Source organism: Schistocerca serialis, chromosome 4 (assembly GCF_023864345.2).
Source record: "Schistocerca serialis cubense isolate TAMUIC-IGC-003099 chromosome 4, iqSchSeri2.2, whole genome shotgun sequence".
In the NCBI taxonomy this organism is placed as follows: Eukaryota; Metazoa; Arthropoda; class Insecta; order Orthoptera; family Acrididae; genus Schistocerca; species Schistocerca serialis.
In genome coordinates, this window is record NC_064641.1 from 48,320,287 (window position 1) to 48,346,434 (window position 26,148).

At 40.1% G+C, this 26,148-nt stretch overlaps 1 protein-coding gene and 1 non-coding gene across 4 annotated transcripts in view; both read right to left on the minus strand.

Annotated features, from left to right (window-relative positions):
* Positions 1-26,148, minus strand: part of LOC126475361 (exportin-5) — a 197,251-nt gene that overhangs the window by 61,200 nt on the left and 109,903 nt on the right. For all 3 annotated transcript variants that reach the window (XM_050103176.1, XM_050103177.1, XM_050103178.1), the window contains exons 12-13: positions 20,969-21,250; positions 14,669-14,792 (exon numbers count right to left, since the gene is read on the minus strand). In XM_050103176.1, the coding sequence (XP_049959133.1) occupies positions 14,669-14,792; positions 20,969-21,250 (406 nt within the window). The remainder of the gene's footprint in view (positions 1-14,668; positions 14,793-20,968; positions 21,251-26,148) is intronic.
* Positions 23,718-23,792, minus strand: Trnat-ugu (transfer RNA threonine (anticodon UGU)). The gene has a single exon. It is a non-coding gene; the product is annotated as a tRNA-Thr (tRNA).

The following is a 26,148-nucleotide window of genomic DNA, read 5'->3' on the forward strand; positions in this document are numbered from 1 at the left end:
TTAATAATTGATTTTCTATACATAGGCTTGATTTTAGCTTTTGAAGCATGCAATTTGTTCAATTTTGCTCTCCAGATGAGGTAATAAAATTTATGATGTTACATACTAACAACATTCAAACAGACAATGTTTCCATGGACACATATAGGTGAGAGACTACACTATCAACCATTTTGTAAATCTTCTGAAGTACTAATTCAGTGAACTTTGGCGTCAGAATAATTCTGAGTGCTAGTTGTGTTTCAGCCACTATTCCACTCACATTTTAATAGTGCTTTGCAGAGTTTTGCTGGTGCAGGAAACTTAGGGAAAATGGCCTCTGTCACGACAATGCTCTTTTTATTGCTTCAGCAAGGGCACAATAATTTATGTGAGCCCTATTGAGGATGCATAGAAGATGTTTGGATTCTGATGGCAAATGTGAAAGCTCGGGTAACAAATTTTGTCAGTCCTAAGGGCAGTGTTAGATAGTTAACTGATGATAATTCTTCAAAGTAAAGATGTTAATATACTTTCCTGAGAGTTGACAACTGGGGTGGAGGGCAACTGTGTCTGAAAACTCTTCTATTCAGCCAATGGCATTATCTCAAATGTTGTGGGCGATTTATTGTTTCTAAACCTTCCACCATATGTCTGTTCCATAAGCATTCATTCATTCATTCATTCACACACACTGTTTTCCATAAATTCCATAATGGAGGAGAGACAACAGAGATGTGGAATGAGTCACATGTTAAGACTGTTGTTAAGTGAGGATCAGAATGACTTCCAAGCATATCTCTTTCCTTCGTTTCAAGTATTTATTGATTCTTTATTGATGCTTTGTATTTTAGGTACATATCTTATGTGGACTACTCCCTAAATTCTCATAATGCTGATTTCTTTAAATGAACAGTTTAGGATCATTCCGAGTGCCACCATGTCAGTTTATAGAAGGGGCGATGAACAGTTTTCATGGGAAATGGTTGCAGACGCTGCTCTCTGTGATACATCAATGAACCAGTCACATGCCATGCTTATAATAAAATAAGAAGGGATATTCTCTACTTTATTTATTTATCTGGTTCCTTGGGACCATGTGAACTAAAGCAACTTCTCAGGGAATCAGTCAGTACATACTTTACACAATGTTGATTAGAAAATTTGCAAACAAAAGAAGTAAGAATTAAACTAAACATGGAAAAACTATGAGAGTACATACAAATAAATGACATGTTATGGGGAAAAGTTCTTAACTGCCATGAGGAGCTCCAGTACAAAGGAGATGAATCTTGCTAGAAGGAAAGCTTTCTGCTTGTATTTTACTTGGGGTATATTGGTCGATTTTTTTCAGTTCTGTTGGAAGTCTATTGAAAATGAAACCTGCTGAAGAGTGCACACCTTTCTTTACAACGCGTAAGAAGGTATTATCCAAGTGCATATCTCTTTCAATTTAGTGTTCACTGAATAAATTTTGCAGTTTCTTCTGAATGAATCAATACTGTCAACAATAAATCCCAGAATGGCATATATGTACAGCAAGGATGGTCAAGAACTCTGCATGCGTGCAGATCTCTCTCGTCTGACTGCATACTTCCTCCACTACCACAGCACATTGTCTGAGCAGGAAGATGGGTAACTCTGAACTCTCTGCATTAGATGGCACAGCAGTCATATGTAACAGGACATTGCTTCAGGAAGATGTGGGTGAGAAGTTCTCTGCTGGAGGCAGATGGAGGTGCATATGATGTAGGCAGCCACTACGTTGCCAAAACTCTTCAACAACAACCATATACGAACATAAACAATGTATCAGCAGCAGGCAGCAATGATTAAGGCGGTAGCCAGGGCTAGGCTGGAGAGTCTAGAAGGACTACTCGGGTGGTGAACATGGAACTGCAAGCTGGGGAGTAACCACGTGTGGCAGCCATTCCTCGGCTGACTGGAATTCGCTGCTCGGGCCCGTGACCCTAGCTCAGGCAGTCAGACTGTAGTCACTGCTTTATGACCCAGAGACGGCAAACACAGCTGTGTCATAAGCACAGCAACAACTGGCACAGGTTGGACATCACAATAAGGCCCATACGTGGGGGCTACACCTCTAGTGCAGCACAGAATTCCCACTGGGAACGTGCTGCCTGTGTACAAGAAACCACATCTAGTACAACACAATCTACAACTAGTAATATAGGAGTTAATCGATCAACAGCTCCAGCATGGAATTATAAAAGAAAGCGCCACTTCTCCAAAGAAATCCTCAGACGGTAAGAAAGCTTACAGATTCTGCTGTGACTATAGATATTTAAACTAATGGACGACAACTTATGCCTACACCATGCTGAACATTATAGAGACCTTAGATAACTGGGGCAATGCCATTATATTACTACCATGGATTTATGAAGTAGGTACCAACAATTAGAAGTAGCACTGGAAGATTGACCTAAAACAGCATTTCCGGTTCCATTTGGTTATTACCAGTATTGTCAGATACCAATCGGTTTGAAAAATGCACTGGAGGCTGCCAAAGACCTTTTAGACATGGTGCTACAAAGTCTGAAACCAAAACAATGCCTGGTCTACCTGGATGATATCATAGTTTTCTTTAAGGATATTAAGGAGCATGTGGTACATCTACGAGAGGTATCTGAATGGTTACATGCGGTAGTTTAGAAAGGTGCCATTTCGTATTACAGGAGGTCCTAACTTACATTTCTAGACAGCTCAATATAGCAGAGAAGAACTACTCAGCTAATAAAAAAAATAAATGCTCCTGCTAATTTTGGCATCACTTTTTTCTGTTGTTCTACATATTAGCAACATTTTAAGATCATAATGGATCATGCAGCACTAAAATGACATTTAGGACTAAAAGATCTAATCAGTAGTTTGACCCACTGGGCTTTACAGCTACGCAAATTTGATTTTGAGGTTGTACACTGTCCAGGAAAATCTCATATTAATGCAGACGGGTTGAGTTGCATAGTACACACAGTAGACTGTACTGGAGCAAGCAAGGAAGAATGGCGCAGGGCCCACGCCACTGACCTGGTCTGTCAGCAGCTGGTGAAACAAATACAATTCACACCTGACGGTGGTGTGCTGTACAAGCAAACACAATGCATTCACTGTGTAGTAGTACCTGCACATTTGTACAACAAAGTACTGAGGCAGGCTTACATTTCCATCTTAGGAGGACATAGTGGATGATGTGTCATAGAGTGCCCGGTTGTGGAAAATTTCTGGTGGCCAAAAAGGAAACAAGATGTGGAGCACTGTTAAAGAACTGCATTCCTTGCAGTCAAAAAGCCAAGATAGTCATCAGAAAATCACACTACAAAAGTTGCCTGAGGCAAATAGACCATCCCAAATGATCAGACTGGATCTCTATGGCCCATTTACACCAACACTATCAGAGAATTAACTGTAATTGATCAGCTCACATTAGTTGGCCATGATCGCAGTACCACATCAACAGGCAGAAACGATGATCCAAACTATAGTAAATTATTGGTGTAGCATTTCGTGATGCAAAAACCCATAAATAAAGTATGGTGGACTATTAATATGACGATAAATGTAAAATACCTGCACGAGAGATGAAGACTCTGTGGAATTTAAGCATCACCACCCGAACTAAATAACAAAGATATATAGACTGTATTAAGCTATGGCAGAGAGATAATTATTCCATGTTGAACATTGGAAGAGAGATGTTCTATGTCAGACTGAGGGGAGATTGCTGGAAACCGCCATTAAGGCAGTAATCTATGTTTTATGGTATTGAAGAAAATAAATACATATAAAAGCACAAAACGAGTATCAGGTGTGTAGAGTTCATAGCCCTTAATCATTCCAAAAGAATTATTCAGTGATTATAAAGACGCAAGTCGTTCGGAAGTGTTGTGTGGTTTGATGGTGCAAACCTCCAGTTTTATACAGTTTTTTTGGGATTCATCGAGAATATTTCTCCAAAGACCTAAATAATTTCACGAAATAAAGTTGGATGTCACATTCCATACACATGACACGGCATATCACTTGGCTGTACCGATCGATTTCCATAGAGCAATAAATTATCTTCAGCGATTTCAGGTGGAGAAGATCCAGCAAGGAGACTCAACGAGGTCTGCAGCTGCAAAACGCATATGGTATTACCGCATTCTTTAACCTACAGAGAACAGTAAATAATATAGACTTCATAACCACCACAAACATAATTAAAAGGACTCAACTTAAATAAAAGGAGCAAACAGTAAAAAGGAATCACTAACCCAAACCATAAATAAAAGTCAATTAATAATAATATGCAATCACATTAATAAAATGCTCATTAAATAACAGAGAGAATAAAAATAAGAACTTTAAAGTGGTTACTGAAATTTGGAACACCAGAGACTATAATGAGTGACAAAGGCACTAAATCTATGCCTGAGTTATTGAAGCTATTATGCCAACTATTATGCATAAAGAGGTTACGATCCACTGCCCTACACCCACAAGTGAACGGCAGAACTGAAAGACTTGACAGGACAGAGGGAAAAATATTAGTTATTATGTACATAGTAGCCATGATAACTAGAATTCTCTTCTACCATTTACTGCAGCCATGTATAGCTCAAAAATCTATGAAAACACGGGCTTATCTCCCTATAAAGGTTATTTTCAGCTAAAAACTGCCCTCCCTTTTAGAATTATGCCAACCTAGCCCAAGAGAGGATATATCCTCCATCCAAGATCTTGCTAAAAAGTTAAAAAGTATCTGGTATCAGGTTACAAAGATGAATACAAAGGCTGTATAAAGGCAGGAAGGAACTCGCAACAATAAAGCAAAATTGCCACATCAGGTAATGGGTAATGTTACGTAACCCTTCTGTACTGAACAGAAAACCTAAAAAGCTCATTTCACATTACCAAGGACCTTACCAGGTAGTCAAGGTGATGTCTCTACATAATGTCAAACTACAGAGTGAGGCATAATAAAGAGTGATTTTTAAAAGGCTGTTAAGTAAAAACACTTTGTTAAAAATATATTTTATTTCATAATTTTAAAATACATGAAAAAGCATTTTCTGCAACAGTAAAACCGTCCGTTATTTTTTGAAGATAACTCCGGTAAGATGGCATCCGTTTAGATGCACAAATTCCTCCAGCCAGGCCTAGAAGTTACTCGTCACACTGCGCAGCATTGCCAGTGGGATTTGAACAACTTTCTATCAGATCCGCTCTTTTAGGGCTTCAATTGTTTTAGGGGGCTTATTTTGGTAAACTTTGCTTCTCAGATAACCCCACAAGAAAAAGTCACATGTTGTGAGGACCAGTGAATGAGAGGGCTGTGCAATATCCCCCTTTCGGGAGATCACGTGATTTGGAAACAAATAATTGACAATATTCATGCTTATTCAAGCAATGTGAGAGGTTGCTCTGTCCTGCTGGAAAAAATGTCTCATTGTTCACTTCTTAGTGTGCAAGTTGTGGATTAAAAAAGTTTTCCAACATGTCTGCATATCTCTGTGAAGTCACTGTTACTGCATTGCCAAGGCCACCTTCAAAAATTTATGGTCCTATGATCCCTAATGAACACATGGCACATTACACAGTAACTTTTGCGGCACGCAATGATTGCTGATGCAGTTCTCGATGATTAATGTCACTCCAAAATCGAAAGTTCTGCTTGTTCACATCACCGGTGACATGGAAGTGAGCTTCATCACTCATCCACAAATGGTTTACAGTATCCTTCTCTTGATACTCTTGATACTCATGCCCAAAACTTCTAAGCAGAACTGGTTTCAGCTCACATAATCTGTTTCCTTAAGGCCCTGAACCATTTGGATTTCATATGGGTGAAAGTGCAAATCTTGGTGTAAAATTCTTCTTACCACTCTATTTGAAATCCCAAGTGTAGCGCTAGTTTTTGGTCTCCCAGTTTTCTTCTTTGTCGCTGACACTATCTCCTCAAAGCTCTCAACTCATTGTTTAATGGCACAGGCAGATGGCACAAGTCGATTGTAATTAATGTTGAAGTGGTTGCAGAATGCAAGACTTGTTAGTTGGTACAAACTACCATTTTGATAAAATGCTTTGACAGTGTACGCACGATGCTGTAGGGTCCAGCACTCCATTATGACTAAACGCTATTTTGCGCCAAATGTAGCTGATGCTATCCCTTCCACCTCTATCCAACGCAGTTTGATTTGCGCGCTTTTTAAAATCGCTTGATATTATGTCTCACCCTGTACAACTTCCAAGCAACATATAGAGGTGAAATTCACCCATTTCTGGGTGAACCAGACACACTGCCTAAATTACTGGTAGCCCCTTCAGCAACGGAAGTGGTTGGATGAAATAAGGAAAAGAAAGTTATAACTAGGCAAGTGAGGCAGTATGTACCCAATTTTTCTGTCACACCCATATGGGTTAAAACCATGAAGTAGCCTTGCAAGTTAATCTTTTGTGTTTTTAATTAGTTACCAGTGATATTTTTGAGTATATATTTTGGTTATGTCTGTTTTTGTTGCTTTTATGAGTGAGGCTCATGTGAAACATTCATTTTTAGGTACTATGTTAAAAGAATTATCAGGTGAAATTTGATTTGCAATGCTAGTGTAACCTTAGCATATCTATTTTAGTCTAGAAGGAAAACAGCAATGCTACATGATGCACTACATTTACTGTTTGTTAAGTATATAGTTTGCATGCTAGCAGTTATGCAATTTTGTATCAAGAAGTAGGCTGATAGTAAATGAAAGAGGCATGTGTATGTGTGACATATTTTTGCATTTAACTTCAAGTCGAGGATCCCCCCCCCCCCCTGATGATTTCTACACAAATTTCAAATTTAGTTGTTTAAAATGATGAGTAATCTGAAGGAAGTACTATCCGTTACTGCAGAGCAGAAGCAGCCAAGTCACTATCTGCCCCACAAACCGAATACACACAGTCCCCAAGTCATGCAAGTACACACCATTTTGAGTTGGGGATGACTGGGGGAAGAGACCAAACTGCAAGGTCATCCGTCTCATTGGATTAGGGAAGGATGGGGAAGGATGTCAGCCGTATCCTTTCAAAGGAATCATCCCAGCATTTGCCTGGAGCGATTTAGGGAAATCACGGAAAACCTAAATCAAAATGGCCGGATGCGGGATTGAACCGTGGAGCCTGCAACTGAGTACCCCAGGGAGGCTATCACTTTAAAAAGACAGGATTACACTGGCTATTCTCAGTACCAAAACCAGTAGTTGGCACTTGAAACTGCTACGGTCAATGTCATTTTGGTGGCACATAGCACATAGAACTAGAGAGACAGGAATTGTTGATAAACGATACATGATGTGACTTACTATCTGGTTACCTACCACCAACATTGGAACAACCAACCCTAAACACTAACTACTTGTTAAGCTATCTGTCATACGTACCCTTCAAGATCCTGACCAAGGAAAACCTAACCTACTTAAACGGAATGCTAGACCCAGCCTTCTTGCTCCCTCGGATCAGATGATACCATTACAAAATGGTCACGTGATGGTGAAACACCTGCTCGATCATGTGACAAAATATCGAACTGAATTCTGCCACTGGCTCATCACCATACAAACTAGCACACCAGTTACTTGTGTAATTCTTATAATAATAAGTATTGTGTACCGCCACCTCAGATGCAGAGTTGCCCAAATCCCATCCTTACTCTCCTTTAATCTGAGGGTCCACAGTAGTTGTGACAGCATCACTGAAGAAGAGAACTGTACAAAAAAGAAAAAAAAGAAGGAAAGATGGACCTATAAACTCTGTGTTTGATCATTACAAGAGTGAGACACTGTACAATGGAAAAAAGGAAGGAAGCCAAGCAAAGAAGAAAAGTTGGGAAAAAACTGTTTTACTCCAACTTCATGCAATAGAATGTAAAGTGTAGAAATAGTTATCAAAAATTAGTGGTTCTATCGCATCCAGATTCTTAAGCAGTAATCTGGAGAAACCGGATTAATCTAAGAAGAGAAGACATGGAGTGGCTGAGAACTTGAGCAGAATGGAAAGCAGCCTAGAACTGTAATCAGGTCACAGCCACAGCCTGTAGTCCAACAACACCCCACCAAACCATCAGACGCCACCCAGTTCTGTGTCAGCCTCTTTCTGGGTGGTAACAATCTGGGACATCAGGAAGCTTCTGCAGTAAGGCCGACTGCTGCACAACAATCATTGGACAACAGTCATCAGCCTCCATTCCAAATGTTTCCAAGCGACACAGAACTTCCGCAAACTCAGCCCTGGACAGCAGTATTGAAAAACCCCAGGTCCAGCCCATCATTATCGGCACAGCTGGGTCCTACTATGACATCCAGTCTGTTCCAGTTATCAGCGTAGTTATGACACAGCTACATTTGCCTTACATCGGCTGTGAAGTAATATCCGCCATCTTATTGCCTGAGTAAGGATCACCAACCATCTGCTGCCACCTCCACGCCCCCAGGTAGTCCTCTTGGACTCAGCTGCCACACCCTGGCTACTGCCTGACCAGTCACTGCCCAACAACTATTGTCTGCTTGCTGCAGATACAGTGTTCTACATTCATTTACGATTGTTACTGAGGAGTTCCTGCAACAGGTTGGCTGCCCACATTCTCACCCACACATTGCTGAAGCAAGGACCACTGAACGACTCTGCATGCTGCTTGGTTTCATATCATGCTACATTAAGAAATTCAAATACCAGAATTTCTGTGCAACACATCATGATGAGCAGTATTATACTGTTACTGGCTATTTGTACAAGAGAATACAATTACGGTTTGCAACTGCACTGCACTGTGAAATTCTGCACATCACATTGTTTTCAGTAGTTGCAGGGGCAACAGTCTGGATGATTGACTGATCTGGCCTTGTGACACTAACCAAAACAGCCTTGCTGTTGTGGTACTGCGAACGGCTGAAAGCAAGGGGAAACTACAGCCGTAATTTTTCCCAAGGGCATGCAGCTTTACTGTATGGTTAAATGATGATGGCGTCCTCTTGGGTAAAATATTCCGGAGGTAAAATAGTCCCCCCATTCGGATCTCCAGGCGGGGACTACTCAAGAGGACGTCGTTATCAGGAGAAAGAAAACGCATTCTACAGATCGGAGCGTGGAATGTCAGATCCCATAATCGGGCAGGTAGGTTAGAAAATGTAAAAAGGGAAATGGATAGGTTAAAGTTAGATATAGTGGGGATTAGTGAAGTTCGGTGGCAGGAGGAACAAGACTTCTGGTCAGGTGAATACAAGGTTATAAATACAAAATCAAATAGGGGTAATGCAGGAGTAGGCTTAATAATGAATAAAAAAATAGGAGTGCGGGTAAGTTACTACAAACAGCATAGTGAACGTATTATAGTGGCCAAGATAGACACGAAGCCCATGCCTACTACAGTAGTACAAGTTTATATGCCAACTAGCTCTGCAGATGACGAAGAAATTGAAGAAATGTATAATGAAATAAAAGAAATTATTCAGGTAGTGAAGGGAGACGAAAATTTAATAGTCATGGGTGACTGGAATTCGAGAGTAGGAAAAGGGAGAGAAGGAAACATAGTAGGTGAATATGGATTGGGGCTAAGAAATGAAAGAGGAAGCCGTCTGGTAGAATTTTGCACAGAGCATAACTTAATCATAGCTAACACTTGGTTCAAGAACCATAAAAGAATGTTGTATATATGGAAGATTCCTGGAGATACTAAAAGGTACCAGATAGATTATATAATGGTAAGACAGAGATTTAGGAACCAGGTTTTAAATTGTAGGACATTTCCAGGGGCAGATGTGGACTCTGACCACAATCTATTGGTTATGAACTGTAGATTAAAACTGAAGAAACCGCAAAAAGGTGGGAATTTAAGGAGATGGGACCTGGATAAACTGAAAGAACCAGAGGTTGTACAGAGTTTCAGGGAGAGCATAAGGGAACAATTGACAGGAATGGGGAAAAGAAATACAGTAGAAGACGAATGGGTAGCTCTGAGGGATGAAGTAGTGAAGGCAGCAGAGGATCAAGTAGGTAAAAAGACGAGGGCTAGTAGAAATCCTTGGGTAACAGAAGACATATTGAATTTAATTGATGAAAGGAGAAAATATAAAAATGCAGTAAATGAAGCAGGCAAAAAGGAATACAAACGTCTCAAAAATGAGATCGACAGGAAGTGCAAAATGGCTAATCAGGCATGGATAGAGGACAAATGTAAGGATGTAGAGGCTTATCTCACTAGGGGTAAGATAGATACAGCCTACAGGAAAATTAAAGAGACCTTTGGAGAAAAGAGAGCCACTTGTATGAATATCAAGAGCTCAGATGGAAACCCAGTTCTAAGCAAAGAGGGGAAAGCAGAAAGGTGGAAGGAGTATAGAGAAGTTCTATATAAGGGCGATGTAGTTGTGGACAATATTATGGAAATGGAAGAGGATGTAGATGAAGATGAAATGGGAGATATGATACTGCGTGAAGAGTTTGACAGAGCACTGAAAGACCTGAGTCGAAACAAGGCCCCGGAAGTAGACAACATAACATTACAACTACTGACGGCCTTGGGAGAGCCAGTCCTGACAAAACTCTACCATCTGGTGAGCAAGATGTACGAGACAGGCGAAATACCCTCAGACTTCAAGAAGAATATAATAATTCCAATCCCAAAGAAAGCAGGTGTTGACAGATGTGAAAATTACCAAACTATCAGTTTAATAAGCCACAGCTGCAAAATACTAATGCGAATTATTTACAGACGAATGGAAAAACTGGTAGAAGCCGACCTCGGCGAAGATCAGTTTGGATTCCGTAGAACACGTGAGGCAATAATGACTTTACAACTTATCTTAAAAGAAAGATTAAGGAAAGGCAAACCTACGTTTCTAGCATTTGTAGACTTAGAGAAAGCTTTTGACAATGTTGACTGGAATACTCTCTTTCAAATTCTAAAGGTGGCAGGGGTAAAATACAGGGAGCGAAAGGCTATTTACAATTTGTACAGAAACCAGATGGCAGTTAAAAGAGTCGAGGGGCATGAAAGGGAAGCAGTGGTTGGGAAGGGAGTGAGACAGGGTTGTAGCCTCTCCCCGATGTTATTCAATCTGTATATTGAGCAAGCAGTAAAGGAAACAAAAGAGAATAGAAGCTTTCGAAATGTGGTGCTACAGAAAAATGTTGAGGATTAGGTGGGTAGATCACGTAATTAATGAGGAGGTATTGAATAGGATTGGGGAGAAGAGAAGTTTGTGGCACAACTTGACTAGAAGAAGGGATCGGTTGGTAGGACATGTCCTGAGGCATCAAGGGATCACAAATTTAGCATTAGAGGGCAGTGTGGAGGGTAAAAATCGTAGAGGGAGACCAAGAGATGAATACACTAAGCAGATTCAGAAGGATTTAGGTTGCAGTAGGTACTGGGAGATGAAGGAGCTTGCACAGGATAGATTAGCATGGAGAGCTGCGTCAAACCAGTCTCAGGACTGAAGACCACAACAACAACAACAACAACAACAACATTGTTCCCAGCCAAATTCTTACAGCATTTAAGCTAATATATAGAAAGAGAGACAAAAGCAAATAGTTCCTATAGCATGCCATTAGCAGTGCAATAAATGATTCTAAGTACACGGTTTAAAATAACCTCAAATTGCTCTGCTGGTATTGCAATGGCTACAATTATCAACAAAATGTACCAAGAAAAATAAAATAAAAAAGAAAGTAAAAAATGGAGAATCACTGTTAGATTTTTGGTTCATTGAAAAAATAGTAATATTCATTTCTGGAACAAACTGTCAGCACACAGACAGACACTGTGTGTTGAGCAGATTTTCTTCATTCATATAGCAATGTGATTACAACTTACTTAGTGTCATAACTGGAAAAAATCCTTACACACACACACACACACACACACACACACACACACACAATTTGTTCCAATTTGGAACCTTATTACAGAGACAAGGAACGTCTTCCTGAGGAAAACTTTTGTAGAACTCTAAGACAGTGTTAATGTAAAAGAATTTGTCCTTTAAACAGAAATTACAGTACAGATCAATCGGCATCTGCAAATTCACAGCAGCTTTTTCAACTGAAATGACCTCAAAAACATCTGAAAAAAGAGATCTAAGACTGGCACTATCCTAAAAAGTTTAGAAAATTGCTCCTGTGTTTCTTCGAACACAGATACAAACTCTTCAAAATTTGTATTTTCCTCACCACAAAAGAGCTTAGGGAAATAGCTGATGTTCTTTGTCAGAAGTTGTTCCTTCCACAGCGTGATTTGCTTTTTAAATGCATCCACCTTTCCCATCAAATCACATGCATGTTGCTTCTGACCTTGCAAAGTCTTACTGTGAGTGTTCAAGTGCACAGTCAAGTCCACTAAAAAAGGTGAGGTCTGCAAGCCATTCCAGATATTCTAATTTTGGTTCTTGCTTTCCTTTCTCCTTCAGAAATTGAAAAATCCTGTTACATCAGAAACTGTTAAAACTAACAGTATAAAAACCCAAATGCAAATTCAGAAAACTTACTATTCAGACTACTAATTTCACCACTTGCTCCATGCCTTTAAATTTAGCACAAAGTAGTTCTTGATGAACAAAACAATGAATCCCGCAGAAATTATTTGTTGATTGTTGCAATTTTTTGTGCAACAAAGCTACTTGATCATTTTGTACCCCTTTCATTGCTGATGCTCCATCAGTGATAACTGAGACCATCTTGTTCTAATTCAAGCCAACAGCTTCAACTGCCCCTTGAACAGTTTAGCAAGTTGTTTCCTCTCACTGTGTCTTTCATTCATATCAAATCTTAACAGTTCTTCTGTCATGTACACACTGGTGAAGACTCCACGAACATAAATTGCAAGTTGTGCCATGCCCGAAAAGTCAGATACTCATCCAAAGCAATCAAGAATGCACTGCACTTACTGGCAGTGTCAATTAACTGCCTACAGACATCCGATGCCATGATAGGTGTGTGACAATTTTGTGTTTGCAACAAAAGACTAATTTTGCGAAACTCCTGTACCTCCAACGGACTTCTGCTACTCTTGTCATCACTAAAAGATTTATTTGAACTGGCAATTCTGAGTGCTATTCTGTAGTTTGCTACAGGTGGTTGCCAGCTAAAAATACGAAACGATGGAACACACTGTAAAAAGACTGGATTTCTAAAAGCAAATATGCACAAATACAAACAGCACAAACATAAAGATTTGCATGGGTTACTCACAATGGCATCAGCTCACTAATTTGTGCACTTCTACTTTTTGCACTTCTTTCTGCAAGGTGTTGCAATGGCGTTCTACAGAAAATTTGTTGTGCCCATCAATTGTGCGACTGCATAATAGACATAGAGAATTCTCATTCTCCTCTTCAAATAAATAAGTAAACCCTACTACATCCACTCATTTTTAAAGGCTTGTGATCATAGGTAACTTGACTGCCTCTTTTTGAGTGTAAGTTCCATTACAACAACCACTGTACTTTTAAACTACCTTTTTCCCATGGGCAAATAGTGAGGAATAAACTTCACTGTCATTATGATTCTGCCAAACTGAAGAAAGTAGTGCTGACTGAAAAATACTGCACCATATGCTGGAAGAAACAGTGTCGCACCACAGCATTAAAACAATGTCGCATCACAGTGCTACATGAAATGTCACAATGTACCGAGTAATTAAGAGACGGACTGAGCCAAGCCACGACAGGCCCAATGAATCTGAGAAGTGCTGGTGATGCACACATGTAGTTTTGTATGCTGTGGCTGACCCTGACATATAGGGAAGAGCAGAGTGAGAGTTCCAAGACACCTGAACAACAGCTTACACAAAGGTTCGTGAACTGACACTGTGGATCAGTTTAACTGCCCCGTGAATAATCTTCTTGTTGAATGATCTTCCCAAACAGATTTAAAACAAATGTAAATCAACAAATCAACACTTCCGTTGCCATTTAGGCACTCCGAGCAAATGTTTTGAATTAAGCACCTTGTGCAATTGATGCAGATAAATAAAATTATTACAAAAGTGTTTGCACTGGGATTTTTATCATTTTCACTTATAACTTTTGACAGCTGTGGTAGCACAAACATCTGGAACATGGATAAACTTATTCCAGTGTGCTTTGTAACAGTTCCAAGTGCCTTGCCCAGCTAGTTGGAGAGGAGTATGGTTTGCCGCCAAGCATGTCTGGTTTTGTAATTTTAATTGGTTGTTTCCTTGTTAGGGAAGCATGGGTGAAACTTATACATATGCCCTTCTCCACTGCTCTGAAAGTTTGTATGGGCATTACAGAAAAAGCAAAGAAACAGTTTTTATTGAGTCATTATCACATCTCTTCCAGAAATACATTTCTTTGCTAGCAATGAGTCTGTAGAGGTGAGGAACTGCTACCAATGAGTCAGTACAGATGGGACATGCTCTTGGAAAAATGAGAAAATAAAAATGAAATGTCCGCAATCAAAGCTTTTGAGCAATTTTACCTGCTGTTTAAAATCTGCCACATCTCACTTTAAAGGAGAAGTGAAATTATTTGTAAAATAGTTGCTACAATGATGTACTATTGCTTTGCCATATCCGATTAGAAATCATTATTTATACTGTTCAGTGCAATGTTAAAAAAAAATAAACCAAGCAGAAGAATTAACTATTCACTTGTAGTATCATACAGTTATATAATATTCTAGGACTCACTATATGGACAGAAGTGTGCCAGCACTGGTAGCAAAACTGCATCATAGAATGCTGGAGGGCAGGAATGGACAAATGCTTTCAGGAAAACGCGCACCATGGGACGCAGGCGGTAGTCTGGTATAACCTGAAATAAACATTTTAATTATCAGAAATTACACAACAGACAACTGGGATGCCACTAACATTTTAAAAATGAGCCCAAGGAAAACAAAAATGACAAAATTCTTTTTGAAATGGGTCTTACTGAATAGTCTGGGCATATGAAAAATTATGAAAAATGTGGAAAAATGGCACAGGTATTGAAGTGTCAATTTAAGTCATTGGGGTTGTGGCATGCAAACATGAGGATAGCTGCAATTTAACAGGGGCTATTCATACAATTAAGACAACTGGTTATTTGGAATGTTATACAGCCAAATGTCTAAACTGCATGAATAGCTACCATTAAATTGTTACTGACTAAGCAACCTCTTATGGCACAGCTTAACTAATCAAAACTTTCAGATGCGGAAGAAATTATGATAGAGGATCTCTGCATGCACTAGACAAGTATTTGAGAGACAGAAACTCTAATCAAACCCACTGATGGCTGAAGTTTTAACATTATAGATGAACAACAAAAATGCAAACTAATGTTTGCATCTAATAAGTAAAACATGGGAAAGGCAACCACTCACTCACAGCAGATCAATGTGTGGAGCACAGAAACATGTAACAGAAAACAGTATCCGCACTAGCTTTCGAGCACTAGCCCTTTTTCTAGCAACAGCACACAACCACACAGACACCCAAATGCACAATCCTGTGGCCAATAACATATCATAGTGGAAAAGCACCTCATTGTACCTAGGCACTACGTTGGTTATGTCATATACCTACCAGTGTCATCTTTGAAAAATGGCTGCAAAGTGGATTGCGCAAGGGAGAAATGACTGTCTGAATGCCTCAGTACGAGCTCTAATTTTCCTTATCTTTGAATGGTGATCATTACGTGATTTGAAAGTTTGAGGTAATAATATATGCTCTACATTCTTGGTGATGATCGGATTTCAGAATTTTGTGAGCAGCCCCTGTTTAGCGCGCCGTCTATCTGCAAGTGTGTCCCACTTCAAGCTTTCTATGAGATTTGTAATGCTCTCGCGATGGCTAAATGTATCAGTCATGAATCTTGCCATTCTTCTTTGGACCTTCTCAATCTCTTGAATCAGACCCAACTGATAAGGGTCCCATACAGACAAACAATACTCTAAGACTGGATGAACTAACGTATTGTAAACTATTTCCTTTGTTGAAGGACTGCATTGCTTCAGGATTCCTAAGCCTGTCTCTCTTTCTCCACTACGAAAAGAACTATCAGTTCCAAAAGCTAGGTATTGTCTTTCACTGATTTTAAATGTTTATCATCAGTACTTGGAATTTCGTCTCTCGAAGGAGGTACAAGCTAGCCATTCTGTCTCCTTGTAGTTAAATAGTAGTTAGGTAACAATTACTATTCAATGGGACATAACATGGGCCGTTTAAAGTGCCCAGAATAATGATGATTCTTTCAGAATATAATGTGCGAGAGCAATCTCTGCTAAATACTATATTCCAACTAAAAACACCCTCATATAAGACTGATGCTAATTACTGTCAACATCAGCTCATTCTCTATTTTCTCCATATCCTCATTTACAAATATTTTGCAATTACTATTCTGTTCCTTGTTTTCTAATATTTCTTTCTCAATGGATCTTTTCATCTCTTTAAATAACTCATCAGCTTCAACTGTAAAAAAAAAAAGCAGTTCTACCTTTTTCATGTTCCATTATCTACAATCATGTTCAGAAAAAAACAGAACACCTTGAACGTTTACAGATAGGACATTCATATTCACAGGACATGTAAGTTAGTACGTTCTGCAGAAATGATTAGCATTTCAGTCACCTCGGTTGAGCATGTGTCCTGTTGCCTAGTAGGCACAGGGTTCACTATGCCTCCTGATAACCTGTTCCCTGCACGACAGCATCGACATTTATATGGTGTGAATGGCATCCTGTGGTATAGCCATCCATGCTGCATTCACCTGGTTACAAAGTTCACTTGTGGTGGTAGGCACTGAATCACAACACTGCATCCGCTGTTTCACCATATGCCACACATTTTCGATTGGAGACAAGGTTGGTAATCTGCTGGGCCAGGCAAAAGGCTGATGTCCTGTGACACCAAGAAGGCACGTGTACATGCAGCAACATGTGGTCATACATTGCCTTGCTGAAAAATGGCGTCTGGGTAATTGTGCAGAAAGGGTATTGCTAGGGGTTGCAGGATGTCATTCAAAATGGGCCACACTGGCCACAGTGCCCTGGACACACATTAACTGTGATTAATGGTTGTCCCCAATAACACCCCACACCATAAAGCCTTGAGTTGACGCTGTATAGCTTGGGCGAATGCAGCCACTGTGATGCCACTCCCCTGCCTCCGGTGAACCAAATACAGCCATTATTTTCACACAAACTGAACTTGGATTCGTCCAAAAACACTATCTGATGCGATTTCTATCCCCAGTGACATCTTTCCATGCACCACTACTGTCTAGTATGTTTCTGCACATTCATCAGAGGCAGATGGAGAAGCAGACGAAAGCAGATGACGCTCATGTAACCCATGTCACAATAAATGGTGACGGACTGTCATCCCTGATAGTGTACGATGTGTTACACTGTTACACTGTTGCACCCGAGCCGAGGAGGACACAGATCTATCCTGCAATGCCATTTGGATGAGGTGTCAATCTTCTTGGGAGATGGTCTGGGTGGTGCGACTTCACCCATCTTGTTGCATTCTATGGTCTCCCATGAGCATTCTGCATACACCCATTGCACTGCCAAAACACTTTGTCCCACACGAGTAGCAATATCCCAGATAGATGCATCACATTCTCTCATGCCAGTAATGCACTCTCTTTTAAACTCATTTATTTGATAGTATGGTTCCAGCATACATCTGCGAGGAATCCTGCACGTCTGCTCATGTCACCCTGATCCATTACCTTCGGTTTGTAGCAACAACAAGAGCTGCAGGCACATTTTACCAGTAGGTGGTGTTGCACTGCAATATTGATGTTGACCCTGAACCCATGGGCTGATATGGTTCAAATGCTGATCATTTCTGCAGAACATACTAATGTACATATCCTGCGAATATGAATGTCCTATTTGTAGTCATTCACGTTGCCCTGTTTTTTGTGAACATGAGGGTACATTTTTGTCTACCACTGATCAACTAATCACCATGCTTCATCTGAACTTCTGATTTACTTATTACCGAGCCTCTTTACTTTCTCTTGTCTAAACTTCTGTTTCCTTATTTTCCATGCAGTGGCTTCACGAGGTGGTAATACTCACCAATATCAGGGAAGTGATCCCTACTGTATAATTTCCTAGTGATTTCACTGCTGTTTGAACTTGCATTAATAACTTTCTTTTTATTTTGTATGACTACAGGTGTTCTCTTTCACCATAATAGAGTGCAAATAGCTGAAAATAAATTAAAAAAAAAAAAAAAATATATGAGGCATGTTTTAACTAAGCCATTGTTTGTGCTTATTTAAAATGCCTCGGTTCACTGAAAATCTCACCAAGTGTGAATTACATGCAAAGACTAATTTCTTATGCCCAGAAGAAATGAAAGCAGCTCAAAGTTGTCAGCACATTAATGACATGTATGGGGAAAACTACTAGCAAAAGAATGAGACGAAAATGTGGTTGAGTGTTTAAAAAAAAATCATCACATTCTATTCACAATGACGAGTAAAGTGGGTAACTATATATTATATATCTAAAAACACAGATGATGTGACTTACCGAACGAAAATGATGGCAGGTCAATAGACACACAAACAAACACAAACATACACACGAAATTCAAGCTTTCGCAACAAACTGTTGCCTCATCAGGAAAGAGGGAAGGAGAGGGAAAGACGAAAGGATGTGGGTTTTAAGGGAGAGGGTAAGGAGTCATTCCAATCCCGGGAGCGGAAAGACTTACCTTAGGGGGAAAAAAAGGACAGGTATACACTCTCGCGCACACACACACACACACACACACACACACACACACACACACATATCCATCCGCACATACACAGTCTGGGGTCTGGGGTCTGTGTATGTGCGGATGGATATGTGTGAGTGTGTGTGTGCGCGAGTGTATACCTGTCCTTTTTTCCCCCTAAGGTAAGTCTTTCCCGCTCCCGGGATTGGAATGACTCCTTACCCTCTCCCTTAAAACCCACATCCTTTCGTCTTTCCCTCTCCTTCCCTCTTTCCTGATGAGGCAACAGTTTGTTGCGAAAGCTTGAATTTCGTGTGTATGTTTGTGTTTGTTTGTGTGTCTATCGACCTGCCAGCACTTTCGTTCGGTAAGTCACATCATCTGTGTTTTTAGATATATTTTTCCCGCGTGGAATGTTTCCCTCTATTATATTCATAACTATATATTATGGTTGAACTGCTGAAAAGTGATGAAAAAGTTCTAGAAACAGGCTCTTTACAACTCCATCCTTATCTAATGAGTTTTTTCAAGTTTCAAGAAGATTTTTCCTTGAAATTATTACAGAACACTTAAATTAAAAGTTCAGATGAATTCGCAATTGCGAATAATGACTACCATCAGCTGTAGAATGGAATGACGGCAATGAAAATTTGTGCCGGACCGGGACTCGAACCCAGATTTCCCACTTACTGCGAGCGGTCGCCTTATTATTTAGCTATCCGTGCACGACTCATGGCCAGACCCAAACTTCCATATGTTGTCAAACATATGTTTACAATCTGTACTCGCACATCCATTATGTGTATTCCTGTACAGATCAGACATTGTGCTTGAAAGTTGCATGCCCGGTATCGGCAGATAAATATGATATTGCAGTGCCTGTGTTATTCTGATGATGATGCACTGCAGTGACAACAGCTATTATGAAACACATCAGATGAATTCACAATTGCGAATAATGACTACCATCAGCTGTAGAATGGAATGGTGACAATGAAAATTCTACAGCTGATGGTTCAAACCGACTGTGGTCATTGCAGTGCATCGTCATCAGAATAACACAGGCCCTGCAATATTGTATTTATCCGCCGATACCGGGCATGCAACTTTCAAGTACGTCTGATCTGTACAGGAATACACATAATGGATGTGTGAGTACAGATCAGAGATGTATGGTTGACATCATATGGAAGTTTGTCTGGCCATGAGTCATGCATAGATAGCCAAATGGTAAGACGACTGCTTGCGATAAGTGGGAAATCCGGGTTCAAGTTCCCATTTTGCACAAATTTTCAGTGCCATCATTCCATTCTACAGCTGATAGTAGTCATTATTCGCAATTGTGAATTCATCTGATGTGTTTCGTAACGGCTGTGGTTCCCGCAATGCATCGTCATCAGAATAACAGGTACTGCAATATCATAAATTACCAGAAGTTGTGTTCCCAGTTGGTACCAAAACTGCTAAATGAGGTGCATAAAACAAATTGTGTAGCAAGGTTTTGTATTTCCTTGAGTGCTACAGTAATGAAAGTGATGAATTTTTCATGCCTAATTGTCACTGGAGAAGAAATATGGGTGGTTCATGTTACATAACAACTGAAACAGCTGTCCATGAAATGGAACGGAAGTATTCAGCATCACCCCAGAAAGTGGATTTCAAGTACCCAATTTCTGCCCTAAAACTCATACGCACTGTGTTTTGCGAATGGCAAGGGATGTAGCTTGCATCAAGGTAACACAATTAATTCAAAGACATATTCTGAGGCCTTAACTAAACTGCTTTGAGCAATCCAAAATAAAAAGTGTGACAAGCTAAGTAAAGGGATTTACTTCCTTCACGATTTGTTCCCACATAGAGTTAAATGGACACAAAATATCATCGATTCATATGGCTGGGAACAATTCAACCTCCCTCTATACAGCCCTGACTTTGCACCCAGTAACTACCACTTGTGCTTGCACTTACAACTGAAAAAACATTTAGGTGGTCAGCACCAGCATGGTGAGATCAAACTGGTCATTCTGCTTGGCAAATTAGGCAGTAGATTTTTATGTGAATGGAATTCAGAAATTAGTTGTTCATAGTGATAGTGCCTTAATATTGGTAGAAATCATGTTTAATAACAGATTAACATACAGGCATTTGTGTAGTAATAAAACAGTTTAAAAATATATTTGTGTTTAATATAAAACTACTACTTACTTTAAAAAAAGACATCTTAATAAACTAACATGAACATCATCAAATATTATAAATTACCTCCAAATTTGAAAAAACAGAGGCAACAAGTGAACCAGCAAGACCACGTAAGCTGTAGAAGTCCCTCCCCATGCTCGGACCAGCGTATCCCAGGATATGGTAACAAGTATCATGGACATTGCTGAGGAAGTGCTGCATACGGTCCAGAGGTGTGTACGAACGTTGCCAAGAGCCTGCTGCAGTTCGATCCAGCACAGAGTCTGAGCCCGTGGGGCACGGACTGCCCATGCCTAACAGGTTGTTTCGTTCCACTGACAACATCGCGTGAGCGTTTCGGTAGCCCTGCACACCCATAGTGAAGAAGATAGCTGTTACAGTGTTTACATAAGGTGTATAAAAACATCAAATGAAAAATTTGGAACAACAAAATGTGGAAAGATAAAAAGCAATGGCTACATATAAAGTGACTGTGCAAACATTAATCTGGCTGGCACTCTTATAACGAAGTTAAACAACAGAAAATCCAGGTCACAATAATAATAATAATAATAATAATAATATGACAGGATAGACTGCTACTCACCATACAGAGGAGATGTTGTGTTGAAGCACTGCTACATCTTCATGGTTTCAGTTGGATACAAAGAACCTTCTCTGTGATGTCTACGTAACATCTACATTTGTACTCCTCAAGTCACTGTACAATGGGTAGCAAAGAGTAGATTGTGTACTAAACTAATCATCCCCCTGCCCCTTCCTATTCCATTTATGGACAGTAAAATAAAGGTGAAGCTGCCCTCCCAATCTAAAGGTCTGAAACTTCCTGGCAGATTAAAACTGTGTCCCGGACCGAGATTCAAACTCGGGACCTTTGCCTTTTGTGCTCTACTTCCTAAGCTACCCAAGCAAAGCTCATGCCCCCTGATCACAACTTTACTTCTGCCAGTACATCGTCTCCTACCTTCCTAACTTCACAGAAGCTCTCCTGTGAACCTAGCAGAACTAGCACTCCTGGAAGAAAGGATATTGTGGAGACATGGCTTGGTCGCAGCCTGGGGGATGTTTCCAGAATGAGATTTTCACTCTGCAGTGAAGTGTGCGCTGATATGAAACTTCCTGGTCAATTAAAACTGTGTGCCGGACCGAGAGCACTTGCCCACGAAAGGCAAAGGTCCCGACTTTGAGTCTCGGTCCGGTACACAGTTTTAATCTGCCATGAAGTTTCATATCAGCGCACACTCTGCTGCAGAGTGAATTTCTCATTCTAGAAACATCCCCTGGGCTGTGGCTAAGCCATGTCTTCGCAATGTCCTTTCTTCCAAGAGTGCTAGTTCTGCTAGGTTCACAGGAGAGCTTCTGTGAAGTTTGAAAGATAAGAGATGAGGTACTGGCAGAAGTAAAGCTGCGATGAGGGGGCATGAGTCATGCTTGGGTAGCTCAGAAGGTAGAGCACTTGCCTGTGAAGGGCAAAGGTCCCGAGTTCGAGTCTTGGTCTGGCACACAGTTTTAATCTGTCAGAAAGTTTCATATCAGCACACACTCCACTGCAGAGTAAAAATCTCATTCTGGAATCTACAGGTTTGTTTGAACACCACAGTGCTTTAATTTGCAGGTTGTATGCATTTGCCTTCATCTTTAAACTGATTTACCACATCAGTTATAATGGGACATGCAATTTATGTGGCCTCCAAACTACATTGGCATTTCCTGAGGTGAAAGACATACTAAATGACAAAAAAACATGGCAGAACCAACTGAGGATTGAATGCCAGCACTTTGGATCTGTAGTGTGTCACTTACGCACTGAACTACACAGCAATATTCTCATGAATGGTATGCAGAACAAAAGACTGCCAGAATCTTTGCTTTGTTCTTAAATTTCTTAAGTTTGGGCATCACAGTCATTATACAAAATGTTGGAGGAAGCAATAGGTTTCTTGATCCATTTTGGACATGGACTCACAGAATTTTGTGAGTAAGACACTCCATAATGCACAATCTCTCTTGCAATGTCTCCCACTTCAGTTCATTAATCACTCTCATAACACCATCACACTAACCAAGCAATCACAAATTACCACTCTGATTAAGCAATCTGGTGACAAACTCACCAAGCAATGACAAATCATCACTCTGATTAAGCAATCTGGTGACAAACTCATACACATAAAGAGTGGAGTCTTTGAAAACTGTGATATACATACGAAAGTGTAAATAACAAGAGTAAGAAACTTCACTAAGATGCAACACGCAAGAGAAAGACGTAAAATTCACAGATACATTTTTCTGTCACACTGACATTACAATGAAAGTTCTTCAATTGCCAAATAAAACCCAGAAGATGAAGCTGTTCTTTGAAATGTACATTGCTGAACAAAATGCAATATTGACAGTAGAAGCACTTTATTACCAGATTTTTTTGTTCATTTCACTTTCTCAGTTTTGCCAAAAATTGCTAACACGAAATTAAGATGCCCTATTTCAACAGCAGCAATGAAATAAGTTTGCTGTCATTCGTAACATATAAGAAGCAAGGTATGCCCCTTATTCAAGGTAGGAAACAAAATGGGTAAATGGGAAGAAAGGAAAGAGAGAGAATTTTTATAATATTAATCACCAGCACATATCCTCCAGACTTTACAAAAAATGGCTCTGAGCACTATGGGAGTTAACATCTGAGGTCATCAGTCCCATAGAACTTAGAACTACTTAAACCTCACTAACCTAAGGACATCATATGATAATTAAATAGACACCCTAGCTGCAAACAGGCGTTGATATACTTCACTGGGGACATGTTGAAAATGTGTGTCCCGACCGGGACTCGAACCCGGGATCTCCTGCTTACATGGCAGACGCTCTATCCATCTGAGCCACCGAGGGCACAGAGGATAGTGCGTCTGCAGGGACTTATCCCTTGCACGCTCCCCGTGAGATTCACATTCCCAACATGTCCACACCACTACATTCGTAGTGCGCCTAATAGATGTTTCTAGCAAAGCTGCATGGTCATCCACGGTAACTGTTCTTTCGGGAACAGATACTACTGTCATATATAGTTTAAGGACATCACACACATCCGTGCCTGAGGCACGATTCGAACCTGCGACCATACCAGTCACGTGGTTTCGCACTGAAGCACGCAGAACTGTTCGGCCCCACAGCAGCCGGCTCCAGACGTTACACTAAAAGTGAAAACTGATTACTGGTTCCATTTTCAGCATGGTGTTTTACATCTATAAGTGACTGATGATATTCAATGCTCTCACTGTTTGAACTCTTAATAATCATTCATCATCTGCACATTCTGTGAGTGATGATCTTTGACACAATCAGTGCCTGTACTCCAGAGTTGTGACAGCATATTGATGATCACAGTAGCATGTGAAGTGGACCAAATCAATTTTCAAAATGTTACAAGAGCGCTCACAGCTGGAACAGCTCGCTGAAAACAGGAATCCGTACAAACACCAATAGTTGAAATACATGCTAAAAACTGAACTGATAATCCTGTTGAATATCCAGAAATTTATGCTACTTAAGACCTTTTTGGAATAACAAATGTTGCTGAAGTTCTCGTGCAGTGCATCATATAACCCTGAAACTTTGCACATATAACCCTGAAACTCTGCTATACGAGGGGTGTTTGAAAAGTCCATGCAAAAATAAAAACTACTTACGTGTTTGGGGTAAACCTTTTTTATTTTTCGACAGTCTCCTTTTAGACTTATACACTTTGTCCAACGCTGTTCTAATCTGTTGATCTATTCCGAATAATAGGAATTGTCCAAGTCTGCAAAATAGCTATTAGTTGCTGCAATCACCTCCTCGTTTGAATAAAATCTTTGTCCCGCCAGCCATTTCTTCAAACAACTGCTGAGGTGTGTGCTGGTGCATTGTCATGATGGAAAAGGACTTTTTTTTTTTTTCAGTCCATTCGCCGGTGTTTTTCTTGCAGCTCGGTTTTCAAACAGTCCAATAACAATGTATAATATGCACCTGTAATAGTTTTACCCTTTTCCAGATAGTCGGTGAGGATTATTGCTTATGAATACCAAAAGACAGTCGCCATAACTTTTCCAGCCAAAGGAATGGTCTTCGCCTTTTGTCGTGCTGATTCTCCTTTGGTAACCCATTGTTTAGTTTGTTCTTTGGTCTCAGGAGTATAAAAATGTATCCATGTTTCATCCACAGTGACAAAGTGATGCTTAAAGTCCTGCAGATTCTTTCTGAACAGCTGCAAACCATCCTTGCAACACTTCACACGATTCTGTTTTTGGTCAAGCGTGAGCAATCGCAGAACCCATCTCACGGATAGCTTTCTCATGTCCAAATGCTTATGCAAAATATTATGTACCCATTCATTCGAGATGCCCACAGCACTAGCAATCTCATGTACCTAAACTCTTCTGTCACCCATCACTATATCATGGATTTTATCAATGATTTCTGGAATCATAACCTCCACAGGGCGTCCAAAATGTTCAGCATCACTTGTGCCCATAGGGCCACTCTGAAAATTTTGAAACCACTTGTAAACAGTTCTAATCGAAGGTGCAGAGCCACCGTAATGTTTATCAAGCTTCTCTTTAGTCTCCTGAGGCATTTTGCCATTCATAAAGTAATATTTAATCACCAAATGAAATTCTTTTTCATCCATTTTTTGACAATCACTCAACTTCCTTGATTCAAACGAATGCCAAACACAAAGAAATAGACCAATATGGCTGAAACTTGGTGTGCGTTCTTTCCAAAGATGCTACTAACTAAACATGACCTCGATACGTGCCAGTGGTGCCATCTTTTGGACTTTGCAGAGACTTTTCAAATGCCCCTCGTATTTCAGTGGGTCAGGTTTTCTTCACTTTCAAACTATATTGACTGTCCACTTAACATCAAGACAGGAGGTAAACAATCTTTCTTCTTGTTTCTTTTTTTTCCCACTATACTCCAACAACCAACCCAGTAGTCTTCACCACTTACAAGCACCATCTTAAATCCCTCTTCCAGGATCTGACCAAACTGACTATGCCTGTTGCCACATCATAGCACAGAAAAATGGAATCAACAATCTTGGACACGTCAAAGTCTGGGTGCAAGTAACAGCGTGCAGAATTACATACCAACAAAATATTATTACAATGCTGACATTTCTAATAATTACAGAAACCAATGTACGGAAGCCACTATTGTGAAGCCACCCACGCACACAGTAAAACCACACAAAAAAAAAAAAAATG